Raw genomic sequence first — 15,218 nt, 5'->3', positions numbered from 1 at the left:
ATATATATATATATATATATATATATATATATATATATATATATATATATATATAATTTTAATATAAGTATGAATATAAAAAGAAATAAAATATGGAGTATTTGTGTTTCTTTGTTAAAATGAATTTTAAGATTATAGAGATTTATAAATTTATATTCAAATATTTGTATACATTTATAAGTTTATATAATAATTTAAATATAAACTGAAATTAAAAAAAACAATATTAAAGTATGATGTAATAAAATATCAATAAAAATATATTTAAAATTTAAAAACAAAATTTAAATAAAGTTCAATGTGAAATATATTTAAATAAAATTAACTTTGTTAAAAATATTTAATAAAAATAACAATTTTAATAGAAGGATCAATATAACATTTGTATATAAGTTTGGTCCCAATGAGGAGAAGGACATAATTGCTCTATTTTGAAAAGTAATTAGGACCGAATTAAATAAAAATAACAATATATGAATTAAATTGAGATTTTTTACATAACACTTGACGTAACACTGACACGTGACACTATCACATCATATTACCTTGCAACTGGCATGAGGCTCTCTTGACACATAACAATTTTTTAAATAAAAAATTTAAAAAAATCATGAATTTACACGTGATACTTATATTGTACTAATAAAAATGATAAAATTACATCACATTTTCAAAAATAAAAATTCAATGGAGATTGATTAAAACTTAAGAACATATTTGAGATTTTCGAACCATAGGACCAATCAAATATTGTAACTTTTATTAATTTATAGAGGGAAAATTATCTTTTATATATAATCTAATCCTCTAAAAGAAAATTCTCTCATTCTTTTGATCTCAAGTCGATGAATTATCAAATATTATCTACATTAAAACTTAACACTTCGTAATTTTTGAAAAAAAATATTTTTATGAGGAAGGTGTATTTAAATTATGAGGTGGATTCTGAAGTATATTATGTCTTTAAATTTACTTTTTTATGTCCTTGGAACTTTTAACATATTAAGTAACATATCAAGTCTTTAAATTATTAAAATCAATTATACCACATATGTAAAGTACTATCTACTTGGAACTTGGAAGTTTATCACAATTTTATTTTTAAAAACCGTGTCATATAAATTTATGTAAATAATATTTTTTTAATAAGCACATCCTTTTCTACGTTTATCTAAATAATATTTTTTTTTATATATATGAACACATCCTTTTCTACCGAAAGTGTTACTACATCATTTAAACTTTTTGTAATTTTCTTTTTCGCCTCATTTCCTTTTATCTTTACTTAGTGCTTAAGATGCTCTTTCTCTTCTTGTCAATTTTTTTAACTTGTGAAAAACGAATATGGACAATTGTGTCGCACTCTGAATGACACAAGCATATGTGAACATTGTCTACAATAATACATGAAACAACAAAATGTGTGGTCCAGAAGATGTACATGTTAACTACCAAAACTAACCAAATTAAGTAAATAGTGTAACTAATTACCACCTTCAACTTCAAACCAAGTGATTGTCGGAAACAAGTTTAATTTTCAAATACTTAAAGCACCCTTCATGTGTACGTACTTTTATAATGCTTAATGAGATGTAAATTATATTCTTAATTTCAAAAGCAAAAACATATTTTCTGGTTTTAACTCATGCTTTAAGTCACTCTAGAAAATGTAAAATTGATAAAAGGATTGTTAGGTGTATAGAGGGAGTTTCTCATTTTTAGCCAATGTGGGACTTAGACTCACACTTAAATTTTTTAATTTTTAACAATCTCACCCTCCCCTTTTTTTCTGCCTAGCTGAAACGAGGAAATTTCACTGAGAAGAACAAACACCAATGAGACTTAAGTCTAATCACATAAGACATTGACACTACTCTCAATCCAAAACCTTAAAGTAATGAGTTAATGGGTCTTTATCGTTATATAGTGCTCTACTTTCTCAATTTTAACTGATGTGGGACTTAGACTTACACTTAGATTCTTAACAAGATATGCCTCCACTTATAGAGGCAATTATGTGGATATCATCACATGTATATGTAATGCAACTTTTAATATAAAAATAAGTTTTGAAGTAACGTATTTAATCAAAAGATACTAAAAATTGTATATCAAAAATAATAATTAAAACGTGAACTAATCAAATTTTGTTTCTTTTAATATGAGAACATGTATTTGTTTAAGTAAATGCAGACAATATATATATATATATATATATATTTGCATATTTTTCAATAAATAGTTATAAATATAATAATAAATATATTTTTCATAAATTAAAAGTAACTTATATATTAATTAAAATTTATGCATAAATTATATTTAAATTTGTATAAATTAATTATATATAAAGGTACTGTTGTTAAAAATTTGTATAATTCGTATAAGCTTAAGGTTTAATCAATATAAAGGTACTGTTGTTAAAAATTGTCAAATTTACGTAATGATAGATAGTTGAAATTTTAAATAAAAAAAAAATGTAACCATTTATAATAATGATATCAACCATATTACAAGTATCATTCGAAATTTAGTTATATTTAAAGACTTTAAACATGATGTCAACGAATTTAAGCTGTAGACTTATTATGATTTTCAATATATTTATATAAACTTATCTAAAAAAGAAAACACAATAGAGAGACTAGTTTAAAGAAGAAGAAAAAAACAATATATTTATAACTTTTTTATTAGACAAAATTATCCTCAAAATTTTATATATAATGTTTTATCATACTATCGATAATTGACTCCTTTTTCCCTAAACAAACACATCAAATATTATTTATATGAAAATTAGTTAAAAATGATTATTTTTTAACAATCACAAAGAAATATACCCTAGATTTATATGTACCACAATATCAGCAAAGTTGATGAAGATGAACGAAGTGATTAAGATGAAACTTCACATTTGCAAAACTAAAAGTAGAAGAGAGAAGACTCTATTTATTTTCTATTATTCAAAGGAAAACGACTTTCAAATGCTACAATTCAAATACACAATGAAAATTAAAATAATTTTTATTATTTACAACTAATCGTATGGACCGATTATCAATAAAGAGAGGAAGAATTAGCATAATTTGTATCTCACCAAGCGGAAGTATCCAGATATTAAACACAGTAAAATTTAATCTGATTTTCACCTCAAATCTTAAACTGAATAAAAATATTTTATTATTCCATATATAATTTTTGTAAGTAGAAAATTACAATTCCCTCATACAATTTTTATAAAAAGAAGGTAAACTTTCTAATAACTTTCATAAGGATAACAATTTTATCTTATACAAGTACTCAAGCTCTCTACACACAGCTAAAAAATTTATTGAGTTGTGGTGATGTTAAGTATATTTAGATTTTCTCACTTTTACAAGTTTTTTTTTTTACTTTTTTCAATATATAACTTTGATGAATATTTACAGAAAAGTAATATATATATATATATATATATATATTTTTTTTTTTTTTTTTTTTTTGAAGTGATAGTATATTAGCAAAAACAAAAGTATTTAGGAAAAGGGAAATGAGAGATGCGTGTAAAAATAGGTGGATGGTGGTAAGAGAGATTATCTGAAAAAAGAAAGTAATCAAAACAATAACGATAAAAAGGAGTTTAGTTTTACGTTGTTTCTCTTATCTGTTCCCAAAATACACAGATAAATCATTATTTTAAAATTTTAAAATATATTAAAATTATCTTTAAAATATTAAAAACAGTATGTTTTTAATATTCAACAAATGATAGCACAATAAAATTTAAAAAAAAAAAAACTGAACACGATAAAAAGACAATAAAATTTAATAACAAAGCAAAAACAAATATAGAAAAGAAACTTAACACAACGGAAGAGAACTCTATCTATAGTGAAGATCACAAGGAAGAATCTAGTTGCATAACTTTAATGCACTCATTAAACTACATTTAATCTTTTGAGCTAGGTGTCACACTGTTAAAAAAAAATAGAAAAACCAGAATACGTTTGAGAGGATAAGTTGTTAGCACTTTTCTTTTCATGGATAATTAATTTATCATTCCATTCTCAATCACAAAAGAAGTAAAATAAAAATACATGTATGGAATCGGATCCATAACGAAGGGAATCGGTTCCCAACATAAATATAAACAAACTTGAATGGAATCGGTTCCATCTCTACTTTAGCTCAGAAGTTATCAAAATCCATCACTGTACTAAGTTTAGCCACATGAAAAAAGTATTAAAATAGTCTATTCCTTCAAATAGAGAGTATCTTTAGCAATTAGCCTAATCTTATGTCTTTCTATGGTACCATCAACATTATATTTTATTTTAAAAACTCATTTGCATCCTATAGATTTCTTTCCGGCGGGAGAAAAGTGAGATACCAAAAAGTTTTGTTACTTTCTAAAGCTTGTATTTCTTTACTTATAGTAGTAATCCACTCACTATTTTTGTTGCCTTCAACATAAGAGATTGGTGTTCATGATTGATAGAAATAGCAAAAGTGTAGTTCATATGCTCCTTAAACTATAAAGGTGGACAAAAAATCCAACTTTTATGATGTAATCTATTTATTCTATGATCCAATTTATTTAATATTCATTCTCTGTTTAAATTTATTTGCAAATCTCTGTCATTGTGCGAGTGGTCTTTTCAAGTTCTTTTTCTTTTTATTTGTGAAGGTCTTTGCTTTTCTTGTCACAATTTCATTCGATTATCATACTGTTGGAACATGTTTTAATAAAAAATATGTCATGAAAAAAATATAAGCCGTTTCTGGAACACAAGTAACAAAAGCATTGCAAAAATTACTTTGATAACCAATTCAGTCTAGCGTTCACTAAAAAAAATGGTCATTTTTTACGGTTAGAATTAAAGAAAAATACCATATGTGCATATTTTAAATACGTAGAATATTCCTTTAATTATTTTTCAAAATTTTCAATTATGAAATAATATTTATTTAAAAGTTGCATACGAAATATTTAGACAGAACAAAATTAAAAATTAGAAAAATATATGAACCGTGAGAGACGTGGGACGAGGGATGTGAGACGTGAGACGTAAGACACGTGAGAGACGTGGAACGTGGGACGTGAGAGACGTGAGACGTGAGAGACGTGCGACGTGAGACGTGCGACGTGCGATGTGCGATGTGAGATGTGAGACGTGCGATATGAGACGTGAGACATGAGACGTCCGTAAACACTAAACCTTTAAATTTATATTCATAAACTTTAAAACTTACAATTTAATTGAAAATTTTAGAAGTTTAATAAAAGAATTGTTAATGTATCCATAAATTTGTACTAACAAATTTAAATTATACTCTTGTAAAAAATATATTAATAAAAAGAGATTAAATACATATAAAATTGAAAGAATAAAAATATGAGGGTAAAAGTAATAATTAATGTGTATTTAACACATAAAAATAAAAATTATAAGGATAACAACAATAATTTATATTTATTGAACTCTTAAATGAGCGAAAGGAAGCAGATGATGATCTGAAAAGTCAAACTAAGGATGGACAAAAAATCTAATATTCATGATCCAATCCATTTTTGCTATGATCCAATCCATTTAATATTCATTTTATTAAAAATTCAATCCATTTTATTGGATTTGGATATCAATCTGATCTACATTTTATATATTTTATGGATTGTATATCCATACTCTAAATCTAGATTTTCAAAATGGATAATCAAAATATTCAATCCAAATTTTCAGTTTATATTTTTGGTTAGGTTTGGTTAAAGGTTGAGACAGACTAGCGCAAATTTAGTCGTATTTGATTGAGTTGACGTGACCCTATACAAAATTTGGTTGAATTAGGCCAAATTCTGTCAAGTCGGTCCTGATCGAAATTTGGCCTAGTTGGTCCTGGACAAAATTTGGAAGTATTCGATTGAGTTCACCCCGACCCAAATTTGACTACATTGGCCTGAGTCGATCTAGACAAAATTTGACCGTATTCGGCCGAGACAACCGCAACCAAAATTTGGCTGTATTTAGCCTAGTTGGCTCTAGTCAAAATTCGGTCGAATTCAATCGAGTTGGCCCCGATTGAGATTTGGCCGAGTCGGCTCTGGCCCAAATTTGGTCGTATTCGGCTGAGACGGCCTAAACGGCCTAGGATGAAATTTGGCCGTATTCAAATGAGTCGGTCACGATCAAAATTTGGCTGTATTCAACTGAGTTGGCCACGACCGAAATTCGGCCGAATTCAGTCGAGTCGGCTCTGGTCAAAATTCGATCGTGTTGTCCTCAACCAAAATTTGACTAAGTTGGTCCTGACCTGAATTTGGTCGTATTCGGCAGAGTCGATCGCGACCGAAATTTGGTCATATTTAGGCAAGTCAGTCTGACCTAAATTTGGCCAAATTCAGTCGAGTTGGTCATGACCAAAATTTGGTCGAGTCGGCACTAGCCCAAATTTAGCCGTATTCGGTTGACTAAGTCCTGAACGAAATTTGACTATATTCAACTTAGTCGACTGTGATCGAAAATTGGCTTTGTTCAGTCAAGTCGCCCCCGCCGACGAATTTAGTGGAGTCAACTCTGACCGAAATTTGACTGATCAGGCCCTGGCCCAAATGTGGTCATATTTGGCCAAGTCGGCTCTGGCCAAAATTTTGTTATATTAGACAAAATCGACCCTGGCCGAAATTCAGTCGAATCCAGTTAAGTCGATCTCGACTGAAATTTTGTCAAGTCGACCTTGGCCCAAATTTGGTCATGTTGTCTCCGACCGAAATTCGTTCGAAAGTCATCCAAGTTCATCCCATGCTAAAATTTGGCATCGACAAAAAGTCTACCAAATTCTATGGTGTCAGCCCTGTTGACACAAGTTTTAAAAAATTTAATTTGAATTTATTTTATGAAAAATGGATTTTGGAATTTGAACTTGATCCAAATATTTAGATCTGGATTTAAACTTGATCTAAATATTTGGATCTGGATTTTTAAAAAATTCAATCTACTTTTTTTGAAAAAATAGGTTTGGATCGAAAATCTAATCCAATTATTTGGATCCAAAATGAATGTGAATTGTTGGATCATTAAAAATTCAATCCATAATTATTCTATTAGACTATCATAAGTCATAACAGAATTGATAGGGTAAGCATATTTATAAGTGAGCTTATGTTAACCGATATTCATGGAACTATAAGAATTATCAATAGTAAAGGAACCATTAATCTAGTAATCTTTCAAGTAGTTCAAAATCTTCTTATCTCTTTTGGATTGTCTTAGTCCTTGGGCATTATCATCATTTTGTTCTTGCTCAATAAAATCAACAACTTGTTGATTATTCTACTTTTATTTAGACTGGTCATCAATTTGTTCAAGACTTCTAGCATTGTCTTTTATCCTGATATCTTCAGGAGTAGTAATGATATCCTCATCATCATTGTTTCTCCCTGTAAAATCTTTAGAAATGATGTAATTATCCATGACATTGGGAATTCTTCAAAAAACTAAGATCTTGGACCATTTGTTCAATATTTTCAGTGTCACTTTCAAAAGAATTGTGGGGAAAAATATTTTCATAAAACACTGGAGAGTAAAAGAAGTCTATATGACATCTCCACTTGGGCTGAATGTTCCTAAGCAAGGACAAGTTTTTCGTCTGACCAAGTCTTTATGTGGACTTAAACAGGCAATTTAACAGTGGTTTGCAAGACTATTCTCTTTTTTTCTAAATTTTGGTTTTGTCCGATCTTAATCTGATTATTCTCTCTTTGTTCATAAAACTGTTAGCGCTATTAGCCAGAGATTCTATGGATGTTATTTTTAGGTTTTATAGAGGGAGTTTCACTTGGGAGAACAACACCAATGAGATCTAAGCCTAACCACATAAACATAAGACTCTGACACCACTCTTAATCCAAAACCTTAAGATAATATAAGTCTCAATTCTTATATAGTGCTCTACTTTCTCATTTCTTGTCGATGTGGGACTTAAACTCACATTTGGATTCTTAACCGTTATCACTACCTTCTTCCGATCTACTTCAATGACCAACTCGCCGATTTTTTCACGAAAACCTTTCATAGTACCAATTTCAAGATGAATATTTGCAAGATAGGGATGTTGAGTATTCATCGTCATCAACTTTAGGGGAGAGTATCGAAACCTTTAGTTTAGGATTTCTACTTTTCTCCTAAAATTATACAATAACTGATTCAATTAATTTTCTAGAATTTTCTGTTTTGTCTATCGACCTATTTAAGATAGGCTTTTGTTCCCTTTTGTAATCAATCAAAATACTTAAATATAATAGAAAATAAATGCTTTCTTACTTGTTCCTGACTCTTCTATCTGTTTTCGCTCTTTTTTTACGATACGTTACCTCTCTTCTGTAATGTTCTTCATCTGTTCTTCGTCTGCGGTGACAACAATGATACTAATAGCAAAAAAATCAGGTACAACAAAAAGAGATTATTTTAATTTTTTTTTTAAATTAGTGTGAGTGCATTTAATAAAGATAGGGTGCAGAAGCAAAAGGCTAATTAATAATATACTAGTTGCGTACATAAACAAATAGGTTCGGTTACTTTATAAATCTATAGTACAAATATTAGCTCGTATAGCATGCATTTAAATAGATTTTAGGTTTTAAAAACTTCATTGTCCCTAAAATCCATGGATTATACAAATTAATCCAAAATTAATACAATCAACATTAATAAATACACATCCATACTTATGCAAATTTAGATTAGTCAGATAACAGAGATACTTTTTTTTCTTCTGAATACCAAAATCTAATTACGAGTCAACCAGACAATAACTTATAACTATTTATTTATAAATAAATTAAAAGGGGTGAACTTTACTCCGGTCTACAGATTTGAAGACGAAATCGGTGAACCGAACCGGTCCAAAATTTGGAACTAACCATAGAAACGAACAAGAGAAAGAAGAAACGTCAGCAATGGCGATGGCAATGCTTGTGTCTTCTCCAGCTTCAGCTTCAGCTTCACCGCTAACTGCACTCTCTCTCCTCAACCGCCAGCACCAATCTTCAATTTCATGCATTCATCTACCTTCTCTCTCTCGCTCTTCACCGCCATCGCTCTCTCACACCTTCAACCCCCTCAGGTATACCCTACCTTCATTCTCATCTCAATCTCTCTCACACTTTTCTCATTTCTCACTTAGCTTTTCCGATTTAAGGTCCTTCATCGGTCACCACGGAATCGCTAGCTTTGCCAAATCCAGTACCGGTAACCGAAACGCCGCGTTTCGCATCCATTGTTACGCTCCCGCTCCTCTCCCTCCTCCCAATCTCCGATGGATCTCTACCGTTTCGTCACTGTTCGTGCACTTCCTTTACTTATTCAATCGCCTTATTTATTTATCGTTTATTATATTTTCGGAAATTGAGTTTCATGGAGTTATGTATATAATATTAGCATTTTTAAATAGTATTATATTAATTCTTGTGATTTTTTCCGTTTCGCTTTCTAACGACTGAAAGAAACGTATTATCGGACAATTCTTTATTTCTTTCTTTCTTTCTGATCTTCGATTGATTTTCCAAACGGAATTGTTTGTTCTCGCTGGCGGTAATTTTTCGTGTGTGTATAAAGCTGTGATTCGATTGATGTGCTTTCTTTCTATGCGAAATTATGCTAAAATATTTATATGTGACTGATGGCTGTTCGGGACATTGTTTGTAGGGTTTTGATACTGGCAAAAGGCACTGCGGTGCCGAAATCGTATATTGTTCCGTTGTTTGCGTTGCAAGCACCTGCTGGTGTCGTTGCCTGGATCAAGTATGTCGCTCGTTCTCTTGTTGTGTTTTCTTAGAGAGTTTATATGGTGGAATATTCGACATTCTTTAATTCGTTCAACCAAACTTTGTTGCGTATTATTCTTCTTATCAACGCTTTTTTAAATGGGTCTACTTTCGTACACCAATTGCCAATTGGACATACAGAGGTAGATATGGTGTGTGGACGGCATTCTTGGCACTTCTGATTCGTCTATTCTTCTATATTCCTGGTATGTTCTCTTATTCATCTTGCGTGATAAAAGAAATGTTGAAAGAGAGATGATTTATGATGCAGGGATACCATCCGTGTATTAGGTATAATGTGTATCTGATAAAGCTATACTTATTCTAAAAAATAACAGGATATGTTACATAACATATAATGTCTAAAAATTGTTATAACATAATATATATATATATATATATATATATATATATATATATATGGGTGTGTGTGTGTGTGTGTGTAGAATCCCAATTAAATTAAATCACATTTTTAGACATTTTCAAAATAAACTATAAAGCATTGTAATCTTAAAAGTATCACTAAAGTATCATATAGTGAGATAAGTTATAAATTAGTGTTTTATAGATTACATACTTTATCGATGAGTATCACTAAAGGATCATGATGTGACTCAAATTGATGCATCTGAGCATCACAGGAGACAGTGGATATTACGTACCTGAAGTGTCAAGATGTATAGCGCTTGTTGAAGTTATTATAAATGTATGCATTGTTTCAGTAACCTCAGGATCGACTTTATATCTTCTCTTTGTATAAATTATAAAACACGAGAAATAAAATCCTGATTGTGGAGTGTAATAAATAGTACAAATAAGTTGTGCATTTCGTGTTTCATACTTATTGAATATTGATTTAAAGAAGGAAAAATTATCTTCTGGGTCTTTTTTATTTCTAGGTGAGCTTGAGTTGCCGTTTCTGGCATTACTCTTGGTTATGATAGCTCCTTATGAGGTTACGAAATTAAGGTAAGCAAGTCCATCTTTTTTAGGACTTTGGGCTGTTGCCTCTTCTACATTTTGCAAAAAGGTAAAATAAAATTTTTCTACATCTTTCTTTGTCAGGCACACAAAAGAAGGTGCTGTGGTTTCATTGTTGATTGCGGTGTATTTGGCTTTCCAGCACTTCTCAAGAACAAGCTTACAGCAATCGTTTGACCAAGGTTCAATTGTTGCCACCTTAGCTGTCATTTCTATCACTGTTGTATCTTTGTTACTTCTGGTCTGAGTTGGATTTTGATACGCCCTAATATGTTGTAAATAAGAACAATCCTTGTTAGAATGTTGATATAAAAAATGTATGGATTATGTTTGATCCTCCATCTTTTACTTTTCACTTGTTAATTCAAATAATGAAGTTGGAATCAGTATTTGGTATTTGTCATAGAAATTGTTTTTAGAACATGTTTATTATCATATTTATCAGAACCAAATTAGACTAATCAGTTTATCCCGTTGAACCATAAAATACTAAAGACTAATCAGTCTTTAAAATGTGTAATAAAATGAATATTGCCTTCGAACTGTGGCAAGTTAAGCATTCACTTATATTGAATTGAATGAGCACATTTAAGTGTAAATATGTTGAATTTGTTATGTCTTATTTAAAATCAAAGTCGTTTGATAAAAACTGCAACTAAAACCATGAAGCCAGTTTGTGTTGTGTGATCACATACCCTGCTCGAATATCTATTGTGAAGTAGATTTTTCCAAAGGATCTGAGCGTCGTGTTATCAAATCTCACCAATAACCTGTTTTAGTCCAAAGGCGATGATTTCAAGTTCTTTAATGTATTTTATTCTGTTTAGTAAATAAAATGGCATGCTGGCTGATATTAATTACAAGGATTTTCTATGGAAGAGTAGCTAATACTGTAGAAAAACTGTCTACTACCTATAAATCCTTTTGGCTTGATCAACTAACAGCCATACATAGATGAAAGGTAGAGGTAATTTTAATTGCAAGACTTGTGGACTCTGACTCCTTGAAACTTTGCAAAAACTGCTGGAAGACGGATTGAATTCCAACACATCACATAAAGAATGACTGGACCTTGTTCATCATCTAGATGTAATTTGCTATTTGAAGGGAAGCCAGCAAGCCACATGTGAGCAACAGCGGCAGGGAATAAAAGGCAGATGTGGCAGCGTTGGGGCTTCCTGTTGGTTCTGAACCAAAGACAGTTGATCCGTCACCACTAGGAACACCAGGAACTGTCAAGCCTGGTTGAGTAGGAGTCATTGGAGTTGGTGGACTTGGTGGACTGACAAATATTGGTGGTGGTGGACTTACGCTGCATTTATAAGATAATATATTAGGATGCATTAGGATTTCACCTTCATTATGTGGTGAAAGAAGAGATATAGGTGCTGCAAATATTCTCACCTTGTTGCCTTGGGTGATGCGAATTTGCAACTCCCACTACCTGTGATGGAATTAGATGTTATTTTCTATATTTATTTGGAGAAGCAAAAGTAACAGACATAAAATAAAGTAGAAATTGTATACAGACGAAGTCTAATCTAATCCCCTTAAAAAAACAACAAAACAAATGAAGCCCGCAATCCTTGGAGTCACAAATTAATGCGAAAACAATAAGCTAAGCACACGGATCAAATTCTGAAGACATTCATGATTTATCCCTTACTGAGAAAGGGGTTCAACAGTGGCTGGACCTTCAGCAGTAACTGAAAGAAGAGTCATTATTACTCTAGTTGGTTACTTGGAAGGGTATTCATTACTTCTAATAAATAAAACCTAAAGTTTTGTGAAATGAAGTCAGTTGATGCGTTGCAGATTGCTCCACAGATGAAAGTATAAGTTCCTGGACCGGTAAGTTATGCGTACGGAGATACCGTAATTTAGAAAATCTTATTATAGGCATGTCAAGATGTTTAGTTAAATTTTTTAAAAAACTAGAGCTGGAGATGGGGTAATCCAACTAGTGGGTTATAGGTGCTTGTTGAAGTCCTTAAACTGGCTCTCGTGTTCTAGAAAGTTCCATAAGAATCCACATTTTATATGAAAAAATAGTGATTTCAGCTATCCAAAAGCTGTACCCGAAATTCCCAACAGATCTGAGATATTGGTTGCCTGATGATATTCATTGGATGGATACTTGATATGTACCGGAGACTACATGTTACCCTTGCTGTGCAGACTCAATTTTTTATGCAAATTTTATATGTCGATTTTAGGACACGTAAAATGTTTTACATATCATGACCACAAGCAAGAAAATGATGACAAGAGGATAATTGTGGTTTTAAGTTGGAAGAAATTCTTACTTGGATCATTGCTTGTAAGCGACGCCGTCCCTCCGAATACACAACTAGTAGGTGCTGGATTCTTCTGGTAGTAGTCGTTGAATGCATAGGAAGCATGATCACGGACAGTGTTGGGGTTATAACAGCTTGCTCCTGGTTGTATTTGTGAGCAGTCTGCACCTCCATATCCACAAGCATAGTCAAGAGCAACCTGTAGAGCAGTGTCTGAAGCTCCTTGGTTAGCGACACACCATTGACCACCTGATGATGTAGGAGTAGTCGGGGTTGGTGTTGTGGGGGTTGTGGTTGGGGTGGTTGGGTTTGGGTTTGTGTTTGGAGTGGTTGGATTTGTGTTTGGGGTTGTGGGGTTTTGTCCTGACATGTCAGGTGGTTGAGGGTTTGTAGGGTTTCCCATATACGGATTTCCTGTGTCTGGATCTGTGGGATTGACGATTGGAACATCATCCAATTGAGTGCCCAATTCCGAAGATGAGAATATTTCCTGGTTTTTGTTAATCGTTAATATTTTGGCTGTTCCTAAACCTGAAAAAGGAACGGTAACTTAATGCTTCAGTAGGACAAATGAGAATAACCATGCTGAAACTGAACTGGTCAATTGATATCAGATAACCCCATTTTTTTTCTCTATATTTGCCACTGAAGGTGACGGGTATATGTGATTCTTGGACTCACGTTCATTCAATAATTATGTGATGCACATGAGCTAGGTATATACCCTTTCTAAAGCTACTGCCAATTTGCAAATTGCGCCTAGTCAAGTTCATTACAGTAGTGCCTAATAAGAGTGCATGCATGACTAACATCTCTTAGGTTTGGAAACTGTCATCATTTGTGCCTGAAGATAAACTTCGATCATGTTTTCGATTGATAAATTCTATCCTCAAAATCAAACGGCTCTTAATAATGAAAGTTGGTTTATGCATGTAGAAAAAAAGCTAAGTAAAAAAATCTTCCTTATTAATGTTACCTGAACCATAGAAAAGACACAAGGAGAATAACAGGAGGTGGCAGCTTCTAGTACCCATTACTGCAGGTTGGCTTGTGCTTAGATTGCGGGTGTTTCCTTCTTGTTCTGGGGAAATGTTTACGCGGTAAGATTTATTAAACTAGGCCAGCACCTTGTCCGTTCCTGTGAAGAGGAATTTCATTACATGTTTTTATATTTTATATATGAGAAAATGTCGAAGAATCATAGCTTTCTTGGATCAAAGAGAGAAGGAAGAATATAAGCAAACTTGAGAAAGGAGACATGGGATAGTTGAAATAAGCAAGCAAGAGAAGGTGCAAACTGAGGGGGGAAAAGGTGCATGGCTAAGGAAAAAGGTGAAAGAGTGATCTGATGCTTAAGAGGTGCAATATTTATATAACTTATGTGACGGTGACATCTCTGCAACGTCCTTTCTCTTTTATGCCACTCTTTTCTACTGTTTCATGGGACTGAACCCAAAAGTAAAGCCTGAGCAAGTGGTTTTGCCTTTCAGGTTTGTAATGAAGAAAGTTGTCTCCCTTCTATTGTTTTTTTTCCTCCACCGCTCAACACAAAAACTCATTTTCTATTCTCTGAATAACTAGTTTCTCTATTTTGTTTTCCAAGTACGATTCCTTTCCTAAGAAACTCAAGTTATTATGCTGCTGCTTCTGCTGCCTTGTTCAACAAGAACTCAGGATAGTCTTGTCATGCGTAAGCTTCCTTGTCTCAACTATGTTGCCTATTCTAACCCAAATAAGTTCTCTATTGCATAACTTCTATTACTTCTGCTATAAATAATATCATGCAATTAAATAAATAAAAAAGACAAGTATATCAAATTCCCAAATGTAACAATATTAACAACTCACTTGCAATAGTCTAGAATTAGAGAGAAGTATGGCTGTAACGCTATCAAGTTTAACTAGATACAGTGAAAGAATAGAATGAATTACATTATACTTTTATCAACTATAAGGGCTACCAAAAATGTAACCAACGGTTTTATCAGAAATGGTTTATTAAAAATTTACACGTAGAATCGTGTAAGATTTCGTAAAATGTCTTTCTCATCTTTAGCATTTTTCTTGTTGTCCACGTAATAATAAACATGGAAGGGAAGATTTGTGTTAGGAATTTGCAAAAAATCACAAGGGAAATTTCA

At 31.8% G+C, this 15,218-nt stretch overlaps 2 protein-coding genes across 2 annotated transcripts; one reads left to right on the top strand and one right to left on the bottom strand.

Annotated features, from left to right (window-relative positions):
• Window positions 1-8,846: 8,846 nt before the first annotated feature.
• Window positions 8,847-11,114, top strand: LOC114175000 (cold-regulated 413 inner membrane protein 1, chloroplastic-like). Its single transcript, XM_028059751.2, has 6 exons — window positions 8,847-9,099; window positions 9,175-9,315; window positions 9,681-9,776; window positions 9,941-10,005; window positions 10,699-10,768; window positions 10,865-11,114. The coding sequence occupies exons 1-6, from the start codon at window positions 8,933-8,935 to the stop codon at window positions 11,025-11,027; spliced, it is 702 nt and encodes a 233-aa protein (XP_027915552.2). The 5' UTR covers window positions 8,847-8,932; the 3' UTR covers window positions 11,028-11,114.
• A 454-nt stretch (window positions 11,115-11,568) lies between these two features.
• LOC114174999 (Carbohydrate-binding X8 domain superfamily protein) lies at window positions 11,569-14,260 on the bottom strand. The gene is made up of 4 exons (XM_028059750.2): window positions 14,054-14,260; window positions 13,087-13,608; window positions 12,185-12,224; window positions 11,569-12,092 (listed from the first exon to the last, which is right to left on the bottom strand). Exons 1-4 carry the CDS (start codon window positions 14,109-14,111, stop codon window positions 11,864-11,866), a joined length of 849 nt encoding a protein of 282 aa, XP_027915551.2. The 5' UTR covers window positions 14,112-14,260; the 3' UTR covers window positions 11,569-11,863.
• Window positions 14,261-15,218: the final 958 nt, after the last annotated feature.

This window comes from Vigna unguiculata, chromosome 3 (assembly GCF_037176805.1).
Source record: "Vigna unguiculata cultivar grain cowpea cultivar isolate G323 ecotype 2 chromosome 3, ASM3717680v1, whole genome shotgun sequence".
NCBI classification, from domain to species: domain Eukaryota; kingdom Viridiplantae; phylum Streptophyta; class Magnoliopsida; order Fabales; family Fabaceae; genus Vigna; species Vigna unguiculata.
Note: the sequence above shows the minus strand (reverse complement) of the source record. Positions and strands in the feature narration are given on the sequence as shown.